This window comes from Hypanus sabinus, chromosome 2, assembly GCF_030144855.1.
Source record: "Hypanus sabinus isolate sHypSab1 chromosome 2, sHypSab1.hap1, whole genome shotgun sequence".
Lineage (NCBI taxonomy): Eukaryota > Metazoa > Chordata > Chondrichthyes > Myliobatiformes > Dasyatidae > Hypanus > Hypanus sabinus.
The window spans coordinates 53476647-53503613 of record NC_082707.1 but is presented as its reverse complement, the minus strand read 5'-3'; the positions used below and the strand labels follow the sequence as shown (position 1 = coordinate 53503613).

Here is a 26967-nt window from a genome sequence, read left to right as displayed (position 1 = left end):
GCACAAAACCTTTCTTTCAACAGCAAATCCCCAGTAGCAATCTTAAGTAACAATATTAGATTCTAAATTCTAAAGTTCCATTGATGTGTTGAGTTTTCTCTTATTGGCAGATGGCTAGTTCAAATAAAACCAAGAAGATAAATGAGGAAGTGCATTTTATGACAGTCCATTTTTTTTTAGAGAACATATTCTTTCTGGGAGGATATATCACATAGGCAGTCTTTTCAGCTCAAAATTTTGTCAGTATTTGCTTTTGTTGGCTTAATATAATATTACGTGCTTGTTTAAAAGAGTGTAAGAAAGGCACTCAAAGTTCAACATAGTGTGTCCAACAAATAAATTGTAAATTCCATGAAACAAGCAAAAATAGATGGCTTGTCAAAGTAGTTTATTCTACAGATGCTTTGTTCAAAACAGTCCCTGTGGACTCATTGTTTCAAGATCTTAAGAAAAGCTATAATTTTATAAGCCATGGATTTCATGGTGCAGGAAACAGATGCAAAACGCCACCTAATGTCACATTTAGAATGGCAGCTAATGCTATGAAAGGCCAGTGCAGCACTGGATTGTGTGCCTCATTCAGATGTGTTTGGTATATGAGACATTGCAGATGATTAAAATAAGTTAAATGGCAATATTGACCTTGAAGAGAGGTGCACCATGGCTGCTATTTCATATGTGATTTTCTACCATTGAACTGTAGGAGCTCAGAGGAAGTTCATCTGGAGTGAATATTGGCTTGTGATGTGAGAGTTCTGAGACAAGCTGTGAGACACTAGTTTGTTAACACTGGCCAACATGCCAAGTAACGTATCCTGAATGTAGTTGCAATGGTAAGAAGGAATAAGAATAAGCATCTCTGGACACATAGGGATGGTTGGTATTTTGGGTTGAGACTCTGCATCAGGACTGAGAGTGTAGACGGAAAGGAGGATTGGGTGTGGGAGGGAACTGAGGTGTGGGTTACCTGCAGTTGGAAAATTACATGTTCAAAACGTTAGGTTATAAACTGCACAAGTGGAACTTGAGATGTTTTTTTAGCTTTTGCTTGTTGCACCGTGTCAGCGGAGAAGGCAAAAGACAGACAGGATGGTGCCAGAATGGAAAGAGGTTTGAATTTTCAAATGTGAGGTAATCCACACTCCTTGTGTTGTTTTAACATTCCCACTAGTCCATCCAATTTCTCTCTCCCTTTATTCATCCCTTACAGCATCCCTACCCCTCTCCACAACCTCAAACCCATTACCCAAACTCATTACCCTACCCTCCAGGTTTCATCTACCAAACACTCACATACCTATCTTTATCTACCTGTGTTTCTTCCCCATCTGGCTCCATCCCATGCCCAGCTGTCAATCTAGTTCCACCTATCATCTACTAGCCTTTATCTTCCTCTCCCTCTCACTTCTATAAATAGGTAGTGTCTAGATTATGTAAGAGTTCTGTTCCCTAGAACAGTCTGTAAACTGATAATGATTGGTCAAAGTAGAAAAGTAGGCATTTGAGAACTGATGTAGCAGAATGTTGCCACAGTAATCACTGTGCTTGGATTTGCATATTCTACGGACCATGGTGACTTCTTGTCCGCATTGGAAGCCCATGGTTTTGTAAATATTTTATGCCAAAAAAGTACATCTATTTACTGTAATTTAACAGATTTTGTTCAAATTACATGATGGAACTTGGATCCTGCATCATAAACTTCAAGGGTCATGGTGACCTTAACAGCTACATGGTGCATGTCCGGCTATTGGTAGTACACCTAGTTGTAGCCTCCCTAGTGAAACAGAACTATATGAGGTAATACAAGTCACTGATGGTGACAGCAGGTGTTTTTTGTTCAAGATCAAGAAGGAGCTTTACTATCTTGTCCTTTTTCAGTTTCATATGCCAGTATTTGCTAGAGCAGTTGTTCCATCCCTTTGCCAGTGGCATTGATCCCTCTAGGTGCAGACACTCGACTTCCAGGCAGAATGAAGTTTGGAGGTTTTCCCCCAATTTATTTGAACAGCCATCTCAGCCAAAACAACTTAAATAATGCATTTCGAGCTGATGAGCAATCGAGAACTATAGTCATGTAGAAAGGCCTGTCTGTAATCTATAACATATTCCCTTTCACCGTCAGGACCCCCCCCCCCCCCCACAATACTCTCTGGTTGCTGACAAAGGTACAGGAGCCTCAGGACTCACAGCATCAGTTTCAGGAGCAGTTATTATCGCTCAACCATTACACTCTTGAACCAGAGGGGATCTTTTCACTCAACTTCACCTGCCTGATCATTGAAATGTTCCCACAACCTATGGGCTCACTTTCAGGACTCTTCATCTCATGTTTTCAGTGTTTATTGCTTATTTTATTATTTCTTTGTTTTTGTATTTTAAGTTTGTTGTCTTTTGGTTGAACATCCAAGTTGGTGTGGTCTTTCATTCATTCTATTTTGGTTATTATTCTGTTATAGATTTATTGAGAATGCATGCAAGAAAATTAATCTCAGGGTTGTATGTGGAGACATCCATATACTTTGACAATAAAATGTACTTTGAACTTTAAAAAGAGTGTTTAAAGCACGTTATGAATCTGGTAGTGGAGAAGACTTGCATACTTTATTGTCCACCTGACACTGCTCATCTGTAGATACTTCTTTTCTAGGGCTTCCATAATCATATCTCTTTCTTAGTTCATCTTTTGCAATTGGCTAATTTAACTTTATTCATCAAGACTTTTAACAATTCTTAGGAATAGCTAGTCCCTGGGAGTCTCTCAGGCAGCTGGCTTTATGACGAATATGTTTAATAGAATTGACTGTCTTGCAGTGCAGACATTCTGTTGTGTCCTCAGAAAGTAAGCATTTGATTGCATGTTGAGGTGCATTTGATTAAAAATGAATTTAGCATTCCATTCCTGTTTGAATAAGAAATACAATTCTCAATACGCAAAATTAAGTAGTGAAATCTAAGTCTGCAAAAGTGAACTGCTGACTCTTCATTTTTGTCCTGTCCAGGAGAAATAGAGCATATATCTGAATCTGTGACTCCTTCATGCATCTGAACACAGTGGCATTATTTGTTTTGTTGCCGTCAGTTGTTTGGAGTGATGCCTAAGCGTAAAAGGTTGGAGTGATTGTGAGCTATATGAACAATGCAATGCATGTGCTATAATGTAGATGAAGTGTAATTGAATTTGCAGCAGATATATTTCATTCAGGATTTAATTTGTGCTGCTAGATTGTATAGCTAATAGAACCATGTTTTTTATATTCTGAAGAGGGGGTATTTGTGACAAAGTGGCTATCTTTTGTGTTGACGAGCAACCTTTATTTATTTCTACTTCAAGTTCAAAGACAGTAAGAATGAAACAAAAAATGTTTGAAAGGTAATCAGCTGTCAGTTATTACCTGAGGAGAGAGAGACAGAGTTAATATTTCAAGTGAAACAACATTAATGTAGAGATGTTTTTTGTTTTCAACTAAAGGTAGGACATCCACAAACATATCCTCTATAGAGATGTGAGGGTGGGCAGAAATGCAACATTAGAACAAAGGAACAGACTTGGTGATTAAGTAAAGGGAGTTGGAGTTAGCTTCTTTATTCTTAAAACAAGAAAATCTGCAGATGCAGGAAATTCAAGCACCACACACAAAATGCTGGTGGAGCGCAGCAGGCCAGGCAGCATCTATAGGGAGAAGCACTGCCTGGCCTGCTGCGTTCCACCAGCATTTTGTGTGTGTTTCTTTATTCTTAAGGCTGATTTATACTTGTGTGTACGGGCTACGCCGCAGCCAACCCCGTAGCCCTGATTTTCACTTCTGCGTAGCCCTATGTCATAGCAAGCCTGCGTTGGTGTGCACCAAAATGCTAGTTGGCGGTGGTGTTTCTGTGCCACTGTGTTGAGTTTCTTTGTGAGAGACATGGACAAGGAAATGCATTTCAAACATTTTTGCATGTCGGCAGGTAGATTTTGATGATTTGGTTCATCTATTTCACATCGGTGTACAGACATGGCGTTGAAGAAGCAATCGGAAATGCGTAGGAGGAAATGTGGTGCTACCGAGTGATCCAATCACAGTTGTTGCAGTCTGTGTTGCCGTGACGTGTGAGTTACTTTTCTGGGGAGGTACACGTCACCCTATGGCGTAGGTACGGCGTAGGGTACGCGATACATACAGCGTCGATGCGACGTGCAAGTATAACTCAGCCTTTAGACCTCTTCAGTAGTCCCACCAAGATGGATAGCACTGTGCCTTTTAGTGAGATCACCTTTCACTTTTCTGAACTAGGAAGTGCAGACCCAGCCTGCTTAATTAATGCAGCAACAATAAACTGAAGTGGTTTATGAATGAGTAGGGTCATGGCAGATGGAATACAATGACAAAACTATAAGGCCTCCAGTTTGAAGTCCAGACGAACAGTGTCAACCTGAAACGTTGGCTGTACACAGATGTTGTCTGATCTGCTGTGTCCCTTCAGCATTGTAATGGTTGCTTGGGAAGAAAAGGGAACTTTTTTAATGGATGGCTTGAAAGTGGATGTTTGGAGGCACTTGGATGTTTTTACACATGAATCATTGAAAATAAACATGAAAGTATAGCAAGCTGGTGGCCTTTATTCAAAAATAATTTGAGCATAATAGTGCAAAATGTTGCTCCAATTATATAGGGTGCCGGTGAGACCATAAAAGTGTGGTTTCTTTCCCTTGTGATTGAGGGAATGTAGCAAAAGTTCATCAGATTGTTTAAGTTCATACGTATTCAATATGCCTGAAATTAAGCAGACCCAGTACAATCAAAGGAATCACCTTAAATTTCTCTAAACTCGAGGCTTTCTCTACTTCAGAATGGTGATCCCACTAAAGTGTACTGGGCCTGAGGGCAAGATGCAGTTGATGCTTCACTGAGGATCACAGTTCAGATTAAAGGAATCGGACATTGCAGAAATTTGTCACCCAGAAGGGCTGTGGGGGGAGCAGTTGCTGAGCACATCATTGATTAATATTTAGATATTAAGATAATTGTGGGATATGATATGAGAGCAGAAAGCTGATGTTGAGGTAAAAGATGAGCTGTGATGTGATTTAGTGGTAAAGCAGGAACAAGTCTGAATGGCCTATGTAGGCTTAGCAGTGGTTAGCTCATGACCAAAATGATCATCACTGTGCTTCATAAAAGACCTTAATAATGTGTATCCCTGAACTAATGAATTGCAAGGTCAGCATGACTATTCTCATTAAAAACTGTTGGAAAAGTTATTTAAGGATGTTTTGTTCTTAAAGCTTATTTATAAATGTGGAGATGTTAAGTATTTGCGCCTTCAAATTGCTCCTCTGAATATATTTGTTTTACTGTCATATATAACCGATTTAAATTTGATTTTAGTGCATATTCTTTCAGATTAATGCTGTAACTGTTTAAAAAGAAATTTGATATGGCTGGCAAGTTCTCAACATGCCTGCTTAATTAATATTTTTAGCATTTTATGGTGGAACGAATTCAAATGCAAGATTTTGATGCTCAAGATCCTGTGCCAAGTTCCATAGAAGAGGAGGAGGAGGAGGAAGAGGAGGAAACTGAGGATGCAGGTAGAGACTGTTGATTCAAAATTGTATTGTTTCATGGGGATGCATAGCTACGGTGAGACATAACCAATATTAGGTGTGATGTCAAAATTATACACAGGCATCTAAATTCAGAATCAAACATCTGTTTACAATTTTATATTATAATTGGAATTTTTATGCTTTGGTCTATGTTTCTGAAGTATTTTATCTTTATTAAGCTACTGCCAGAAACACATTAAATAAATACAATGGGCATTTGATTTTAAACTTTTCGCAGGTGAGCAACCACAATACTGTAAATACAATTTGTACTGAAAAACAGATAAAATGGAAAATCTTGTAAATACTCAAGCTGTATTTGTGGAAAGTGAGAATGTTAAAATCTCAGGTTCAACTCCCAGATAAACTCAGTGCCTTTTATGCTCACTTTGACTGTCATAACATGAACTCCCACAGTTCCCAGTAACCTTGTGATTTCTGTCTCTAAGACCAACGTGAGAGCATCCTTCAGGAGGATGAACTCGTGGAAAGAATAAAACACAGACAGAGTACCTGGCCAAGTACTAAAGACCTGTGCTGATCGACTGGCTGGAGCATTTACTGATATCTTTAACCTCTCACTTTGGCAGTCCCAGGAACACATTTGCTTTCAGCAGGCTTCAATTATACTAGTGCCTAATGTTAAGTACCTTTTCTCTACATCTTATAATAAACAACAATTAACAGAGTGGATCAATCATAACCACATTTATTTTATTTGCTGCAAGGGAAGACCATCATTGCACAAGAGCTGGTGACATCTTTGAAAAAAATCAGACAACATAATCAGTCTTTTTTAAGTGTCATATCAAGGTCAGCTTCATTCTGTTTGCCTGCTTAGTCAGTGTACTAGGCATCCTTCCAGTAACGATATGCGGGTCTGCAGTTTGTCAAGGACCCAGACTCCATTGGCATAATTTTGCATGAAAACTATTAGCAAGGCACTGCGGTACAATACAGGTTCCATTTTTTTACTAAAGGTAAAGGACGTTTCCACGTTACCTCCTTTTTGTCATTTCTTGACAACACTACATTTTACCAAATGTACTAATTGAAATATGCATATAAACCGTATGTATATAAAGCAATGATGCAGTTTCAAAACCTGACCCAAAATTCTGTTTTCATCCGTCCATTTCAATGAGGCCCTATTCCTTGCCTTAGTATCCTCTCCTTTCACACAAAAGTCATATAAGAAGAACAGATTATAAGACCAATAGTTATACCATAATGCAGAACAGTTGCCCACCATCCTCCCAGCATCCAGAATGACTACCATCCATTTCCTAGAGTGTAATAGTTGTGATACTGATCCTCATAATCTCTTTGGTAGCTTCTTGGATATATTTTGCAAAGTGAGTTGTATTTTCTGATTGATCAGCTCTGTAAATAGAACAACACAAGTGCCCTCTTTTTCTGATAGAATAAAATCCAAAGTAATTCTGTTTTGTAGTACTGCTGTAACGACTGCCACCAGTTCTGCTGACAACTTGGTTAATACTTGTTGGGTTTGATCAAAGACATATGCAGTTTCACACTCTATTTTCTCCAAAGCAGGTGCCATATTAGTCAGTTTCTAGGATAATCTCGCAGTCTCATATCCTGGAATGGCAATTCCAGAATCTTTTGGTCTCTGGTGCCACCGGACCAGAAGGTGGGGAGATGGTGACGCCAAGTTTTGCATATGGGATGCTATGTAGGCAAGATAAAGAGCAGCCCTTCCAGAACTATGGCTGTCTCCACTTCCCCCTTGTACTCGGGGATGTGCCTAGCAGTCTGGGATAGGGCTGGTAACCACAGGCCCAATAACTGCTGTTTAGTGGATGGAGAGTACTGAAATTTGTCAGTTCTGTACATGTACCTTTACTGCTCCCCAGATAGGGCCCCTTGCTCTTCCAGTTGCAGTGACACATTACCTAATGCCAGCACTCCAGTTCCAGAATCAACCATTTGAATCCCACTCTCAATCATTAAAGAGACATCAGTGGATAGAATCAAACCTTTGGCAGAGTATTAACCAACAGGATGTTGTCACTCTACATGTTCTTGAATTAATATTGGTATCATGTGTTTCATACGTGTATCAGGGATTCTTCTTGCAGGTTCAATACGCAATGTCACCTTCAAAATTTAAAATGCTTTCAGTTGCTCTTCATTAAGAGGCACGACTGAGCGTTTCTAGTCATTCAGCAGGTTGTTGAGCGGTTGAGCGATAGTCAATTGATCTGCCACCAGCTCATCAATACATTAATTAGCAATAGTTTAATCTAACATAGCTGTCAGCCTTTTTGTTTCATCACTGCTCTCACATGAGCTGCTAGGGCTGCTGCAGAGTCTGTTATGTCCATCCTGTAATTCCTTGCAGTTCAGATGGTGTTGCTGTTACCAGAATCCTGTAACTCACCAGAGTTTGGATGGAGGTGGCTGTGGAGGGAGAATGTTCGATGTGATCTGTAATTTATTGGGCAGAGCTTCAGAAGTAGGTATTAGCCAGGGCAGAGCACCAGCAGTACTACAAATAGCAGCACCACTAACTTGAAGTTGCAGCGGCATTTTTCCATTTTGTTTTAGTTCAGCTTGAAACTTGAACCATACTGGTCAACCTCGACGCTTTGCAGATCGCCTACTGGAGCAACAGGTCAACGGCAGATGCCATCTCTCTGGCACTACATTCCTTCTTGGAATACCTGGAGAATAAAGATGTATATATAAGGCTCCTTTTCATTGATTCCAGCTCTGCCTTTAATACCATTATTCCAAATAAACTGATTCCTAAGCTCCGGAACCTGGGTCTTAGCACTCAGATCTGCAGCTGGATCTTCAACTTCCTCACAGACAGGAGCCAGGCTGTAAAAATAGGGGACAAGCTCTCCTCTACAATCACTCTGAGCACTAGTGCCCCACAAGGCTGTGTACTCAGCCCCCTGCTGTACTCACTGTACACCCATGATTGTGTAGCCAAGTTTCCATTGAACTCAATATATAAGTTTGCTGATGACACCACAATTGTAGGCCATATCTTGGGTAATGATGAGTCTGTGTATAGAGAGGAAATTAAGAACCTAGTGGCATGGTGCAAAGACGATAACCTATCCCTCAACGTCAGCAAAATGAAGGAATTGGTTGTTGACTTCAGAAGGAGTATTGACTTGTACTCCAGGGAGCGCAAAGCGCAGAATCAAATATCGCTGTGATGATTGTATGCTCTAGTATCAATTGTTTGGTGACAATAAAGTAAAGTAAATAAAGTAAATTTCACATAATGCAATACAGTTGGCCCTCCTTGTCTGCAGGGGATTGGTTCTGGGACCCCCAGCGGATAACAAAAAATACAGATGCATAAGTCGGTGGAGCTTAGGACCTTGCAGAGCATCGGAGCTTATTTAACCTGTCTCAGTGCAGTGGACTTTAGGACCCGGTGGAGCTCTGGACCCACCGCCGGCAGGTTTTCTGTTCCAAAAAACACTCACGATTGAAAATAAAGTGAAAATTATAAAGCGATTGGAAAGAGGTGAAACGTCATCAGTCATTAGAAAAGCATTAGGCTACAGTTGGTCGACATTCGGAACAATTTTAAAGGATAAAGTGAGAATAATGGAGCATGTGAAGGCCCTGTCCCGATGAAAACTGCAATAATGACTAAGCAATGCAGTGGTTTAATTATTGAAATACATATGTTTCTTAAGTGTTTTATATGCATAGAAAGGTAAAATATATATTATATACTAAGACAAACATTTGACTAACTAATGCTAAATAATACCGGATGTACCTGTTCCGACTTAGAGAACTTTCGTTTTCTTTTTTGGTTCCTGATCCGCAGTAACCCACACACATCCTCCTGTATACTTTAAATCATCTCCAGATTACTTATAATACCTAATACAATGTAACTGCTATGTAAATAGTTGTTATACTGTATTGTTCAGGGAATAATGACATGAAAAAATTCTGTACATGCTCAAACAACAAGTGCTGAAGAGAGAACTTCCGGTTTTCCCCAATCCATGGTTGGTTGAATCTGCGCATGCGGAACCTACAGAGAAAGAGGGCCGACTGTACACACAAAATGCTAGAGGAATTCAGCAGGTCAGGCACGATTTATGGAAATGAATAAATAGTTGACGTTTCGTACTAAGACCCTTCTTCAGGACTGTGAAGCAAGGGAGAAACTGCCAGAATAAAAAGGTGTGGGGGGGTGGTGTGGTGGTGGAGGGAAAGGAGTTGAGCTGGAGGGTGATGGGTGAAGCCTGGTGTGTGGGAAAAGTGAAAGGCTGGAGAAGAAAGAATCTGATAAGAAAGAAGAGTGGATCACAGGAGGAGGGGGCCCAGGAAGAAGTGATAGGTGGGTGAGAAGAGGTAAAAGGCCAGACTGGGGAATAGAAGAGGAGGGGAGGGGGAGGGAAAAATTTTCAAACAATGCATATTGATTGAACTGCAGTGTTCTTTCACTCGTTTGTTTAATGCAAAGATTTGCTGTTTAGACTTTTCACTGTCTCTATCATGCTGTTTTTGTAGTTTATTACATGTTTGCCATTTCTTTCAATTAGTACGACTTTACTCGCCTCGTTAACTTTCAGTCGCTCATACATTTTACTGAGCTTGTTCTTAATTGTGCCATTCATCCTTTCTACCAAGCTTGCTGACTGAGGATGGTAGCTACAATGGAAATGTTGATCAATCTGTAAAGCCTTACGTTTGTAGGCAATACTTTTATTGCCTTCTCAGTGAAACAGGTACCGTCAACGTTAGACAGTTCCCAAAGAATCCCAAACCTCAGGATGATTTCCTTCAGTCAGCTACTGTAACTGCAACATTCTTTCTACAAAGAAATGCTTCAACTCATCATGGAACAAAGCATCAATAAAGACCAAGGCATTTTTATTTCCCTCACACGAAGGTAATCCTTCAAAACACATCTGTAAATTGCCAAATTGTCCATCTGAGGGTCATGTATAAGATCCTTCCACCTACATAAAACTATAAGCTATTAGAGCAGAATTAGGCCATTTGGCCTATATTATCTGATCTGCCATTTTATCATGGCTGAACCATTTCCCTCTCTGCCCCAATCTCCTGCCTTCTTCCTGTAATCGTTCATGCCCCAATCAGTCAAGAATCTATCATTCTCTGCCTTAAATATACCCACTGACTTGGCCTCCACAGCTGCCTGTGGCAGCAAATTTCACAGATTCATCACTGGCTAAAGAAATTCCTCTTTATTTCTGTTATAAGTAGATATTCCTCCATTCTGAGGTTGTGCCCCCTGATCCTGGACTACCCCACCATAGGAAACATCCCTTCCATATCCACTATCGAGGCCTTTCAACATTTGATAGGATTCAATGAGATATCCCCTCATTATTCAGAACTCCAGTGATTACAGGCCTAGTGCCATCAGTTGGTTCTCAGATGGTAACCCTTCGTTCCTGGAATCATTCTCATGAGCCTCCTCTGAACCCTCTTCAATGTTAGCACAGCTTTTCTTAAATAAGGGGCCCAAAATTGCTCACAATTCTCCAAGTGCCTTATAAAGCCTCAACATTGCATCCTGACTTTTATATTTTATTCCTCTTGAAATGAAGCTAACATCGCACTTGTTCCTCACCACTGACTCAACCTACAAACTAACCCTTAGGGAATCCTGCATGAGGACTCAAAGACCTTTTGCACCTTGGATTTTTATTCTCTCCATTTAGAAAATAGTCTGGTCTTTTATTACTTCTACCAAAATGCATGAACATATACTTCCTGACACTAATCCATCTGCCGCTTCTTTGCCCATTCTCCTAATCTGTCGAAGTGCTTCTACAGCCTCCCATCTTCCTCAACACTACCTGCCTCTCCATCTATCTTTGTATCATCTGCAAATTCGGCCACAAAATCATCAACTCCGTCATCCAAATTGTTGACATATAGCATAAAAAGCATTGGTCCTAACCCAGACCCCTGAGGAACACCACTAGTCACCGGCAGCCAACCAGAAAAGGCTCCCTTTATTTCCTCTTTGCCTTCTGCCAATCAGCCAATGCTCTATCCATGCCAATATCTTTCCTGTAATACTAAAGGTTCTTGTTAAGCAGCCTCATGTGGCACCTTTTCAAAGGCCTTCTGAAAAATCCCACTAAACAATGTCCACTGACTGTCCTTTATCTATCCTGCTTATTATTTCTTCAAAGAATTCCAACAGATTTTCCCTTCAGGAAGCCATGCTGATTTCGGCCTACTTTATTATTTGCCTCCAAGTACCCCAGAACCACATTGTTAATAATTGACTCTGACATCTCCCTAACCACTGAGATCAGACTAACTGGCTTTTAATTTTCTTTCTCCTGCCTCCCTTCTTTAAAGAGTGGAATGACATTTTCAATTTTTTTAGTCTCCAGAACCATGCCACAATCTATTGATTCTTGCAAGATGATTACCTATGCCTCCACAATATCTTCAGCCACTTCTTTCAGAACCCTGGACTGTGGACCATCTGGTCCAGGTAATTTATCCACCTTCAGACCTTTCAGTTTCCAAGCACCTTCTCCCAAGTAATGGCAACTTCACTCACTTCTGCCCCTTGATACATTCGAACTTCCGACATACTGCTAGTGTCTTCCATAATGAAGACTGATGCAAAATACTTCTTCAGTTTATCCGCCATTACCTTGTCCCTCATTACTACCTCTCTAGCACCATTTTTCAGCAGTCCAATATCTACCCTTGCCTCTCTTTTACATTTTACTTTGGTATCTAATATTATTGGCTCACTTACCTTCGTATTCCATCTTTTTGACGTTTTTAGTTGCCTTCTGTTGGTGTTTATAAACTTTCCAATCCTACGACTTAGCACTAATTTTTGCTTTATTATATACTCTTTTTGGCTTTTATGTTGGCTTTTAGTTCCCTTGTCAGCTACGGTGTGTATCTTGCCTTGAGAATGCTACTACCTTTTTGGGATGTATCTATCCTGTGCCTCCGGAATTGTTCCCAGAAACAATTGCCCTCTGCTGCCATCTTTGCTGATGTTCCCTTCAGATCAACTTTGGCCAGCTCCTCTCTCATGCCTCTCTAATTTCCTTTGCTCCAGTGTAATACTAGTACATCTGAGTTTAGCTTCTCCCTCTCAAGTTTCAGGGTGACTTCTATCATATTATGATCACTGACGCCTAAGGGTTCCTTTACCTTAAGCTCTCTAATCAATTCTGGTTCATCACACAACACTCAATCTAGAATAACTGATCCCCCAGTCTGCTCAATCACTAGCTGCTCTTAAGAAGCCATCTTGTAAGCATTCCACAAATTCCCCCTCTTGGGATCAAGCACCAGCCTGATTTTCCCATTCTACCTGTATATTGACTATTGTAACATTGCCCTTTGACATGCCTTTTCTATCTCCAGCTGTAATTTGTAGCCCACATTTTTGCTACTGTTCAGAGGCTTGTATGTAACTCCCATCAGGGTCTTCTTACCTTTGCAGTTTCTCAGCCCCACCCTACACCCTTCGATCCTGTATCACCTCTTTCTAAGGATTTGATTTCATTTTTACCAAGAGCCACCCCTTTGCCTTTGCCTACCTGCCTGTCCTTTCAATAGCATATGTATCCTTGGATGTTAAGCTCCCAGCTATAATTTTTTGTTTTCAGTCACGGCTCAGTCATGCCCACAACATCATACCTGCCAATCTCAAACTTTGCTGCATGTGCACCTACCTTATTTTGTATTGCATATATTCAAATAACACCTTCAGTCCTGTATTCACCCTTTTTTGATTTAGTCTCCCTTCACATTGTAACTTAACCGATCGACTGCAATTTTACCTGATCATCAGCTTCTTCTTGCTAGCAATCTCATCTGTTTGTAAACCAACTGCCTCAACCTCAGCCCTATCACTTCTGTTCCCACTTCCCTCCCAAACTAGTTTAAGCCCTCCCAAACAGCTGTAGTAACAGCCTGCAAGGAGACTCACTTGTTTCCCTGAATTTTGTAAAATACATATCATACATTGTTCACAAACTTGATGTGCAACTTGCGATAAACCAGGGGCATACCATTTTTCATTTGTATGAACTTTTAATCCCCTCTTCAGCTCCTGGGGAAAGAGGATACTGTGCTTTGTGGGGCACTGGATCATTTGGGCTGATGGTCACTTTGTGTGGCTCAGCTGTGAGCATCTTACCTGTCTCATTTGGCTGGAAGGCCCAAAGTTGTGGGGTAACTTTAGAGAGTAAAAGTTCCACAATGGAACTGAACTACAACTTTCTGTTCAAAGGTTGCCTCTTCTCCTAACGTAGTAGGGAGCAATAAGAGAAAGCCCGGACCTCATTCTGAAAACCACAGACTCCATCTGGTCGCTGTCAGGTTCTTCTGTTGTGACAGTCCTCGCAGACCCTTGACCATTTGTCCAAGGTCCTTTGCCACCTTATCTCTGGAAACCACTAGAGATAAGTGAGATTCCCTATTCTCCTGATCATGTATCGTCCACTAAACCTTGTGGCAAAGTCATGCCATCACCACAATACTGGAATCACACACATATACTTCAGAAGCATATAAAACAATTTCCTTACCAATTATAGGCGTGCAATTTCCAAATGAGTCATAATAAACCATACAGCGAAGATAGCAATGCAGCTTACCATGTTGTAGGTCTAAACAGAATCTGGAGAAATCTCCTGAGGTTTTCAAGGCACTCTCATAAAAATGTTACAAACTTCTTGATAAGTGGGTAGTGAGTAACTGCCACATACAAAATAGGTTGGTTCCTACTGAAATAGCATAGTTCACAATGGGTCTCTGGTATACACACATCAAGTCCTTCAGGAATGCAGGTAATAGTTACTTTGATTTTACAAAATAAATCTCTTCCACATAAGTTTACAGGCACAGGATCCTATGCTAACCTCCACTGGGTCTGATTTCAGGACATTAATAGGCCTGTCCTCTTTTTGAGAGGGACATAAGACCATTTGCAATAATACTAATTATTACTAAATTTAGGTCCCATATCCTGCTTTTTTGGCAATCCTGAAAATTATTCTATTTTCTGTATATATTGTTCATTGGACTCGCCAATAGCTTGTTGTGCTTCGATAATCTTAGACCAATTAGCCTTTTCAGGAAAAGCAACATGTAATCCATTATACGTATTTTTATAAAAAAAACTTCATTTGGCACAGTGGCACGTCCTGCCCTGCACCATTATGGTGTTCTTGAGAGCGCTGAAATTTAAGCTCATGGATAAAAATTTGAATACCCTCAGTAAGGTTTCCAAATCCATAATACTAGGTTTGTGATGCACAACATCAGTTTTAAGTTTCTGAATCACTTTTTCTAAACCTGTTTCTGGACTGGGCAATTCTTCTACCACGGTCTACAATTATCCTGCTGTCCAAGGTCTTTGGTTCCCTTTTATACACCCTTTGGTTCCCCATCCATAATTCTTCCACTAATCCCTTCCCATAATTATTAAACAAATACTATGGTGGTGTCCCCTTAATTGGGATAGGGAAGGGCTCCCCTTGTCCAATTATTACCTATTCCTAGTTTCTCCTCCTCACTGACTACTTTTTTTTTCTTTCTTTTCTTCACTACAGCGTCCAGTAGGGATTAAATTTGTGAGCTCAATTTCCACAAATCCCAATCTTAATTACTCTTACCAGTACTGTTGTGTCCCTGATCCCAGATCTGGTGCATTCCTGATGCTCTTACTGTATAGATTTGGTGCACCTGATACATTCGCCATTCAAATCTGGTTCATCCCTGACGCCATAGGTGTCCCAGACACTTACCGGTCAAATCTAATCATTAATACCCATATGCTTCTGGTCGCTGTGCTGACAGCATCAGAATCACAGCAAGAGAAACAGGTCCACACAGTTGATTTGGTACAGATCACAGTGTGTATAGAATGGAGTGGGGTAGTACCTAGTATTTGCTACTTACATAGAGCAAAACGCAGAATCTCCCTTGGTTCTTTACTACACCTAAACATACGATCTTGTTGCCACGCACAGCTCCAATCTGCTAATTAAATTTGCAGATGATACTGCATCGAATGGCCTTATCTCAAATAACGATGAGGCAGACTACAGAGAAGAAGTCATCACCCTGACACAGTGGTGTCAAGAAAACAACCTTTCCCTCAATGTCACAAAAACAAAGGAGCTGGTTGTGAACTACAGGAGGATGGAGACAGGCGCACCCCTATTGACATCAATGGATCTGGGGCTGAGAGGGTTAACAGCTTCAAGTTCCTCAGTATACACATCACTGAGGACCTCGTGGTCTGTATGTACCAGGCTGTGTGATAGGGAAAAAAAACATACAGCACCTCTCTTACCTCAGACTGTTGAAGAAGTTCAACATGGGTCCCGAAATCCTAAGGACTTTCTACAGTGGCACAATTGAGTGCATGCTGACTGGCTGTATCACTACCTGGTATGGGAACTGTATTTCTCTCAATCACAGCACTCTGCAGAGAGTGGTGCGGACAACCCAGTGCATCTGTGGATGTGAACTTCCCACTATTCGGGACATTTACAATGACAGGTGCATAAAAAGGGCCTGAAGGATCATTGGGAACATGAGTTACCCCAACCACAATCTTTCAGTTGCTGCCATCCGGGAAATGGTACCGCAGCATTGAAACCAGGACCAACAGACTCCGGGAGAGCTTCTGCCACTAGGCCATCAGACTGATTAATTCACACTGACACAAATGTATTTCTAAGCTATATTGACTTCAGTTGTATATCTTACTGTACATACTATTTACTAAGGTTGTCAAGCCGAGGAGTGGTAGTGGGGACAAGATCCCACTACCTAAAAGTGCTCCTCATGGCAGGTGACTCAAATAGCCTCTGACAACCAAGTCAAACTCCTGGCCTTCTCGTATGGCTTAGCCTCTAAGCCCAGCGGAACTGTTTTTACTGACAGGAGAAGGGGCAAAGGTGGGCCGTGGTGCTTTAAAACCAGTGCTTTGGGTAGATGGAGCTCATCAGCCTGGGAAGGCATTCCTTCTAAGAAAGGGAAAACTCTGATTGCAAACCTCCACTGCCTTACGGCCGTACCCACTCATGGGAAAGGCTTCGGGAGTAAACCCTGAGGACAAATCCGGAGCTGGAGTCCCTAAGGCAGTCCGACGTTGCCTTCAACCTCGTTCTGGCAACTCCTGCAACGACACTGGTGCCAAGCTGTATCGACCTTTGGACAACATCGGTGTCGTGGAGCGGGGAGACTTGCTGCATGGACAACTGCTGGTCTCCCATAAAACCTTGCCCAGGCCTGCGCCCTGGAAACCAATCCAGGTGCAGATCCATGGTCTCGCGAGAATAACGGATGCCACCACTATAATTTGCACATTGCACATTCAGATGGAGACATAACGTAAAGATGTATGTGAAGGATGGAAGTAATCAAGTAATTACAATACAATTCAGTTCATCTTGCTGGAACCTCCAAGTTCTGTCAATCACCTTTTCGTTACGTCCAATAACAAACAATGGTTATCTCAGTGGATCAATCATAAGCACATTTATTTTACTTGCTGCAAAGGAAAGCAATTACCATACAAGAGCCAGTGATAGCTTTGATAAAAGCAGACAGCATAATCACTCCTTTACATTCAGAAAAGGGGATGCTGTTTTTACAAGTAACAGGGTGGGAAGAGATACAGCCCAGGTAGCTGTGAGAGTCAGTGGGTTTATAAAAAACATTAATAGATAAGCTGTCTTCAGAGACAGAGACAGAGAGATTGAGAAAGGGGAGGGTGTTGTCAGAAATGGACCAGATCAATTTGAGGGCAGGTTGGAAGTTGGAGGCAAAGTTGATGAAGTTGACGAGCTCAGCACAGGTGCAAGAGGCAGCACCAATCCAGTTGTCGATGTGGCGTAGGAAAAGTTGGGGAGTGATACTAGGGAAGGCTTGGAACGCAGACTGTTCCACGTAGCCAACAAAAAGGCAGGCATAGCTGGAACCCATGCTAGTGCCCATGGCTACGCTCTTTGTTAGAAGGAAGAGGATGGAGTAGAAGGAAAAATTACTGATTGAAAACCAGTTCTGCCAGGTGGAGGAGAGTGGTGGTGGAGGTTAACTGGTTGGGTCTGGTGTCCAGAAAGAAACTGAGAGCTTTGAGGCCTTCCTGGTGGGGTATGGACGTGTATAGGGACTGGATATCCATGTGGATGTAGGTAGGAAGGGACTGAACTGGGGGGATAAAACTGAGTCGAGGTATACTGATGTAAATTCGGTGGGGCAGGAGTAAGCAGAAACAATGGGCCTACCTGGACAGGCAGGTTTGTGGATCTTGGGTGGGAGGTAGAAACGGGAGGTGTGTGGTGAGGTAGCTATGAAGTTGGTGGCAGTGGATGGGAGATCCCCAGAGTTGATAAGGTTGGTGATGGTGTGGTGCTGCTTAGTGGGATCCTGTTTGAAGGGTAAGTGAGAGGAGGTGTCTGAGAGTTGTCGCCTAGCCTCAGCAAGGTAGAGATCAATCTTCCAGACTACTACAGCACCATCCTTAACTGCAGGTTTGATGGTGAGGCTAGATTAGAGTTAGGGTGTGTGTGCCCAGAAAGTCGCACTAAGGTTAGGAAGTAGAATATACAGTATATTGAATGGTGAATAGCTTACTCACTTTCTCTTGTGTTGTTATACAGAACTGGTGCCTGAAAGCAACATTTATAAATTTATAGGTCATGAGCATTAAAGGTGACAGAGGAGAAATGTTCAATATTTTAAAACAACCTGCAGCAATGCCAACGTTTAACACACCCAGGTCGCAACAGAATCTTTCATCTGCAGTAGTGCTGTGTCGAGCCTTGCTAGTTTACCTTAACTATAGAATGTTGACAGTTGCTTTATGAATATTTTGCACTTCCACTTTGCAGTGGCCCTTTGCCTGTTTATGCAGTGAATTCCACCAGTACATTGCTTAAGTGATAAAATGGAGAGAAGTCTTTTACCTCTGTTTTTGTCATCCAAAATAAGTCAGAGTTGGCACAGAAAATGATACTTTCAATATGGGATGAGTTTGACAGCTCTCAGGGTAGATTCTTGTTTACTTTTGTGCCTCCAGCCTTCACTTTGCAAATGTTTTAAAAATCATTTAACTCAGAGCACAGCTCGTGATCATTCAACTTGTAGTAATCATGTTGCTTGAGGCCACTGTCAATCTGGCATGAGGATTCCCAACTTCTTGGGAGAAGAGACACAAAATTCAATGAATCTTTGTCTTTGGGGTTCAATTACGTTAGGTTGGTCTTAATCAAATGTACGTATTTGTATTAAAGTCACGGTGTATTTCAGTTGCTGCTGGAAGTGTATAATGCAACTTGTAGGTTTTTAAATACAGTAAACTAAAAGTGCAGGCATTCAGAAGAAGAGTCAAAGCCAAATGTTCTGCCAGTAAAACAGTGTTACAATATTCAAAACGTGAGTTTAAAAATCAAGAAAAATTTTTAAGTATGACAGAAGTGATTTGCTACAGTTTCTCTTGGGAAAGTTAATTTTTCCAAGCCCGAGGAACAGTTGAACTGGAAAATTAGATGGAAGTACTACTGTATAATGTCAGTGATACCTGATAGAAAATGAATTGTGCAGCTTTACTGCTTGAGTGATAAAGTAGAGGATAGTCACTTATCATTCATTGTGACAGATGATGGAAATGAAAAACATGTCATTTCCTTCCACTGCAAGGAAAGTTGATGGACATTTCACCTCAAGAATGAGATGATTTATGAAAAGGTTTATTCTGTGAAATAATGCAGCAACACTTATTCTGAAAAGGTCTTCCCAGTTGATCTTTGCAGATTAGTGAGACATTAACAATGGATGAGTTATGTTTTCAGAAGAAATAATTAAGGAGAAAGCATTTTTTTTTAACAGTGCGATGTTTTGACCGAACATTAAGTCAGATGCAATTCTTACCTTTTCTAATAAATGAGTTGCAGACACGCTGGGGATTTTGGTCCAAAACATTGACTGTTTTTCCCTTCTGTGGATGCTGTCTGACTTGTTAAGTTACACCAGGATTATTTTGTGTGTTGCTTAAGATTTCCAGCAGCTGCAGAATCTCATTTATTTATGAAAATTAAGATTGCTGTTTGTTTTTGCTATTGTGAAATGATAGTCCACCCATGCAACAGGTTAGAGCAGAAGGTACAATTCCATCCACTACTAATTTATTTTCTGTCATCAACTACTTTTTCTTGCTATCATTCATAATATTTCATTAGTTTTTACCGAATGGAGTGGAGGTTGATCGGAGCAAATTGCAATCATTTGTTCTGTTCAGAATCTGTAACTTGGGGAAATTTGCATGAGTTGAACATTTTTAAAGGGAACAAAGCTATATCAATGGAAATCACAGGATTTTGGTAAAGATTTCACAAAATTATCAAAATTGAAGGAATTTGAATATAGTTAATGCTTAACTGTTCTAGATATTTTATGTTGAGAATAATTTTAAGCTACATGCTGGTCCTCCGTTTGTGCTTGGATGTATTCCCAGGATAAAGAAGTGGGTAAAGGTATAATGCTGAGCAATCAAGTTAAAGTATATTCTCAAAACCAACAAGTCCACAGAAAACAAATGAGTTTCATTTGATTATTATTAGAATTTAATTAATGAAGTTAAAATCCCATTAATGTCTATAAACATCTGTACAAAGCTTTCAAATGAAAATGAAAAAGGTGGCTGTTAATATTATTACAAGATTAATTAGAGACATATTAACGGCATCAATTATGGGAGCAAAGAATGATCTAGAAAAAAATGAGTGTATAGATTTTTTTCCAGTTCCGCAGCTAAAGGACTCCAATGAGAGCCCAATTTCTATGTGAGAAGTTATTTTCCAGTGTAGGGTACTGTCAGCTGTTGGTTCAACTAGATCCCTGGTGCAAAGCAGCTGTGACAGCAGTACGCTGAATAACCAGCCAAACGTGAACAAGTTCTCAAAAACAGCAATCTGGAAGGAAAATGTAACATTATATAATATTTTTGTGTATATGGGAATGCTTAGTTAAAATTTGGTACCTGGACAGGATATCCATTAAGAAACTGAAATAGAATGCATAAAATTTAAAATAATGCTTTGAAATGCTTGTGATTTGCAACACATCCCGAGTTGTTATAACTATAAATGGTCCAGTAATCATATTAATTTAAACTAATACATTGATCCTGAAATAAATGAAGGCATTTCAAGGTACTTTGTAGAAGATTCAAAGCAGTAAAGTACAACACTAGTCTAGGGGTTTAACATCAATTGATAATTATAAAATATATTGATGGTAAGAATTTAATAAGAGATCGAAAGCTGTAGAAATCATTTGTTCTAAGGTCAATGGAAAAGTGACAAGGCAGGACCTAGTCCCTTCACCAAAGCTTGTGACCTACTTGGGCTATTTTTCTGCAACTCTGGTATAAAGGTGAGTTCAGTCAGCTGTCCATGGCAAGATCACATTAGAACTGATAGACGAGGACTGTGAAAAGGAATGTTGATCCAGCCTGATCTGGCCCACAAGTAGAGTCCTATGCTTAGAACTCAAGTGCAGATTGTACATCTGGGGTAACAATTTATTTAATTGCGTAGACTTACTGTGCATTGACATCATTTAACCTGCCTGTTTTCCTGTGCAAATTGCAAACAAAGCAAATCTTAAGTATTTCCTTAAAAACATAAGCATTCACACCACTATTTCCTTTGTCAATATTCAGATTATTATTTCTCTCCAGAACTTGCCTGATTTGTTAAGTCAGAATCAGAACAGGATCAAAATCAGATTTAGTATCACTGGCATATATCATGAAATTTGTTGTTTGCGACCTCAGTACATTGCAGTACATAACAATAAATCTAGAAATTGCAATAAACAATTATTAATTTATATTTATATGCCCTGCAAAAATTAGTGAGGTAGTGTACATGGATTCATTGTCCATTCATAAATCTGATGGCAGAGGAGAAGAAGCTGTTCTTGAAACATTGCGTGTGTATCTTCAGGTTCCTGTACCATCTCCTTGAGGGTAGAAATGAGAAGAGGGCATGGCCTGGCTGATGGGGGTCCTTAAAGATGGATGCTACATTTTTGAGGCATCAACTTTTGAAGGTGTCTTGAGGCTGAGGAGGCTAGTGCCCATGATGGAGATGGCTGAGTTTCCAACTTTCTGCAGTTTTTTCCAATCCTCTCCGGTGGCTCCTCCATACAGACGGTGAAGCAACCAGTTAGAAATTTGCAAGTGAATTTGGTTGACATCCCAAGACTCCTCAAACTCCTAATGAAATATAGCTGCTGCTGTGCCTTCTTTGTAATTGTATCAATATGTTGGGCCCAAATAGATCTTCAGAGATGTTGATGCCCAGGAACTTGAAACTGCTCACCCTTTCCACAGATGAGCCCTTGACGAGGACTGGTATATATTCCCTCAATTTTCCCGTCCTGAAGTCAACAATCAATTCTTTGCTCTTACAGACACTGAGTGCAAGGATTTATACTGTGACACCACTCAACCAGCTAATCAATCTCACTCCTGTATGCCACTTTGTCACCATAAGAAATTCAGCCAACAGTAGTTGTGTCGCAAGCAAATTTATAGATGGCTATGCCTAGCCACACAGTCATGGGTAGTAGAGAGAGGAGAGCAGTGGGAGAAGCACATATCCTTGAGGTGCATTTGCTTTTCCTCCATGTTTCCATTCCCCTGCAGCTTGAGCAGTATTGTTTATTTGCAGTTCTAATGCATGGGGTCATTGACCTTAAGCATGACTTTACTTTCTCTCTCTACAGATGCCATCTAACCAGTAGTGTATCTCCTGTATTTTGAGTTATTTTCCATCTACTTAACTTTACCTTCTCATGTACTATGTGAAGTACAGTACGTATTAATTTATATGGATTCATTTAGAAGTCTTGTCAAAACTATAAAATTGTAAAATCAATAGAATCACAATTTTTGCCATATTCTTGCTGCTTTCAAAGTTTGTAATGAAGATTATTAAGTAAAATAATTAAGTCACATTAATTTATGAACAGTGTTACTTTTTGGGTCTTCTCCCTTTTATTATCCACTTGACTGACCACATTAATAAATTTCACATAAGCTGACGTCTTCCAGTCAATATTCTCTTAACCAGCAAAAATTTGTTAGAAGAATCATATCCATACAGCTATTATGTTTGACTTTGTATAAAACTTCTTAGCTATTATGATTTATTTATTATTTTTATAAGTAATTTCCTTAACTAAAGTCCAATAATTTCTGAGAATGTACAGTTTAATGGATTTACAAGCTTTCAATAGATTAGTGTAGATTCATAGATTAGTGTAAAGAATTTGATAAATTTATTAAAAGTAATGATTGCCTCTGTATTTCTGACAGCTCAGTGGAAATATTGCAAAATAAAAGTGGGTAATAATCTAAACAGTATTAAGTAAGCATGTTACAACTAGCATATTTGTCAAGACTCTTCAGTTACTAGTGGTGAGTCACTGTACAAGCAGAGACATAATCATACTAGGTCCAGGAAGGAGCAGAGTTTGGATGGCTAGGATTCAGAGCTTTTTATTCTGGTGTTTTAATCCAATATTCTTTCAGAAGTCAGGAAAGAGGTACAAAGCTTGTTGCTTCACTTTCATCTTATTAAGCATTAATAGAATGAAGAAAGAGTTGAAAATAGACGGTGATAAAATTCTACTAATTGAAGAGAGGGAGAATCAAAAGATCTAAGATCTAAGATGGCTCATCTCATGGTGAAGCTCTTTTTATACTACATAAGGAAGAAATATTCCATTCAAATTCATAGATAAAAGTTAACCATTGAGAAATCTCTTATTCAATTAATGCAGCACCAAGAGAAGTTTCTAGAGCTTCATGCCAGTGTAATCACTAGGGGACATATTGGTGGTTGGCATCCATCTCTCTGGAAGGACAATGGGTGCTGATGATCATCATCACAAGCCTGGGTGGAAGGTATGGAGATCCTGAGATGCCCAGTCGTGAAGATCCCCCTCTGGGCCTCACCAGTGTATTCCAAATGAAAGCATATGAAATAATATGTTTGACACCAACTTGGCCTCAAGAGCTGCCCAAAGGATGTTCAATGGCGTCCAGCCGCCTTAGGGGCTCCACTCCGGATTTGCTGTCTAGGTTTACTCCTGTAGCTTTTATCTCTCCCAAGGCTGCCCACAGGGTAGTGGGGCTATTTGCCCATAGCCGGGGATCACAAATATGAGAGTGTGTCCACAGACCGGTGTGCCTGCATGCTATGTGTGCGGGGACAGACCTCCTCCCTGTCCTCTGTAGTTCAGCTGAGTCCAAAAGGAGTTCAGTTTCCATGTGTCACCAGTGAGGAGGCACTGCATGAGGCTTGCTGTTGGAGGGGTTATGTACCGGCAGGACGAGGCATACATTCAGCTCTCCTTTTTGCAAGAGTACTAATGAGCAGTGGAAGTTGAAGTTGAGAATGACAAACACTTCCCTCTACCCTACCATACTAGACGCATTACAACAACCATTTTGACACCACTCTGGATACTTCAAGGGGCCATATTGAATAACTGAATATACATACTGTGGCCACTAGGACATATAATATAGAAAATACAAGCAGACAATTAATTGTTAATTTGGAAAGAAAATAAAAATGAAAGTCTAATCTAAGAATTAAACAGTTGGATTCAAAAGAACCTTTGAGAGAAATGGAGAATATACCCTCATCAGGGAATGGCTGGGGGGAAGTGTGTTGAATAATGTTTGGGAGGTTTGGAGCCATGCATAGGGGCTTGAGTGGCAATACTAGTAGCTGGAGAGGAGGGGAGTAATGCCACAACAGTTGAAATACAGTGCTTTGCTGCTTGTTCAGTGATGATCACTCCTCCAAACAACGTAGCCTGATCTGTCCCTGCAGTGCCTAAACATTGCATGGAAAATAATGTCACCCAATGTGTATCTGATGTGGTATTAGCATAACTCATGATGGGAATTGTTTTGGGTGAATTTCAAGGATTAAACCAAATGACTGAGAAATGGTTGTTCTCATGCTTCTTTAAGAAATATTCATACTTAATCATATAATATTTGAAATGTCTGGGAAGGTGTTTTGAGAGGTACTATAATCAGTTTTAATAGTGCTCTCAAAACCTGTTTTATTTATCATGCTTAATCTACTATGATTTGTCAAAACTAAAAGAAACCTTTTCTCTCCTATACCTACAAAACCCTTATGAATATCTATTATTTGTTACTCCTAAATTTAACGTGGACATTTGAAGAATTCACAGCATAGAACAAGGCATGATATCAACTAGGAAGGGGAGGAGGGAAGAAAAGAGAGTGATAGTTTTAGGGGATTCTATAGTCAGGGGGGCAGATAGGAGATTTTCTGGTGCAGATCGGGAGTCTCGGATGGTATGTTGCCTCCCTGGTGCCAGGGTCCGGGACATCTCAGATCGGGTGCAGGCTATTCTTGAGAACGAGGGCATGAACCCAGATGTAGTGGTCCATGTAGGGACCAACGATGTAGGTAAAGTGAGTGCGGGGGTCCTGCTTAGAGAGTTCAGGGAGTTAGGAGTGAAGCTGAAAGGCAGGACCTCCAGGGTGACAATCTCAGGATTGCTACCTGTGCCACGTGCGAGTGAGGTGAAGAATAGAATGATTACGCACATTAATACGAGGCTAAGAGCATGGTGCAGAAAGGAAGGGTTCAAGTTTTTGGATAATTGGTCTTTGTTCCAGGGAAGTTGGGATCTGTTACAAAGGGACGGTCTACATCTGAACTGGAGGGGTACTAACATTCTTGCAGGAATGTTTGCCAGTGCTGCTCGGGGGGGTTTAAACTAGATGTGCAGGGGGCAGGGATCCAGAATACGAGAGAAGATGATATGATGAAGGATAAGGGACAGGTGGGGAATACACGTTTCCCAAATATTAATTGTGTAAAGGAGAAAGGTGTGACAGAACATGTGTTGGAAAAGTTACATGTACAGAGGGTTGGTCAGAAAGAGCATGGGGTTAAATGTGTAGAAGGTTTGGGTGATCTTGAGAAGGTCATCAAAATTCAAGGTGCAATTAGCCCGATGGAAGTTCAAGGAGCCAGGTTAGGTAAAACAGACAGTGTTTTAAGCAAAGAGAGGAGGAATGGGCTAAGAATTCTATACTTGAATGCGCGTAGTGTCAGAAATAAGACAGATGAGCTTGAAGCTCAGATGAAAATGGGGAACTACGATATTGTTGGGATAGCGGAGACATGGCTGCAAGGGGATCAGGCCTGGGAATTGAGTGTACCAGGGTATACGTGCTATCGTAGAGACAGAAATATGGGAAGAGGGGGTGGGGTGGCCCTGTTGGTAAGGAATAAGATTCAGTCCTTAGCAAGAGGTGACTTGGAAACAGGGGAAGTAGAGTCTGTGTGGATTGAGCTGAGGAACAGTAAGGGTAAAAAGACCCTAATGGGTGTTGTGTACAGGCCCCCAAACAGTAGCGTGGATATTGGGTACAAGTTGATTAGGGAGTTAACATTGGCATGTGCTAAAGGTAATGCAGTCATTATGGGAGATTTCAACATGCAGGTGAACTGGGAGAATCAGGTAGGTGCTGGACCCCAGGATAGGGAGTTTGTGGAGTGTCTAAGGGATGTATTTTTGGAACAGCTTATGCTTGAGCCAACCAGGAACAAGGCTATTTTGAACTTGGTGATGTGTAATGAACAGGAATTGATAAGTGATCTTAAAGTAAAGGAGCCATTAGGAAGTAGTGATCATAACATGATAAGTTTTTATCTACAATTTGAGAGGGATAAGGGCAGATCAGAGGTGTCAGTGTTGCAATTAAATAAAGGAGACTACGGAGCCATGAGGGAAGAGCTGGCCGAAGTTAAATAGGTGGATGCCCTGGCAGGAAAGACAGTGGATCAGCAGTGGCAGATATTCTTGGGAATAATACAAAAGATGCAAAAGCAGTTCATTCCAATGAGAAGGAAGAATTCAAAGAGGGGGAAGGGGCCACAGCGTTGACAAAGGAAGTCAGAGATTGTATAGCATTAAAGAAAAGGAAGTATGACAGGGCTAAGATGAGTGGGAATACAGATAATTGGGAAAGTTTTAAGGAACAGCAGATCTTAACTAAAAAAGCAATACGGAGAGAAAAAATCAGGTATGAGAGTCTAGCCAGGAATATAAAAGGGGAGTAGCAAAAGCTTTTTTAGCTATGTGAAGAGAAAGAAGATAGTTAAGAACAATGGCCCCTTGAAGAATGAATTGGGAGAAATTGTTATGGGAAACAGGGAAATGGCAACAGGATTTAATGCGTACTTTAGATCTGTCTTCACCAGGGAGGACACAAGTAATCTCCCAGATGTATGGATGGGCCAGGGTCATAAGATATA

General features: G+C 40.6%; 1 protein-coding gene across 1 annotated transcript in view; it reads left to right on the top strand.

Annotated features, from left to right (window-relative positions):
- The window catches only part of si:ch211-51h4.2 (uncharacterized), a 422439-nt gene that overhangs the window by 43646 nt on the left and 351826 nt on the right, over nucleotides 1-26967 (top strand). Inside the window, exon 5 of the mRNA XM_059946111.1 lies at nucleotides 5467-5575. Within this exon, the coding sequence (XP_059802094.1) occupies nucleotides 5467-5575 (109 nt within the window). The remainder of the gene's footprint in view (nucleotides 1-5466; nucleotides 5576-26967) is intronic.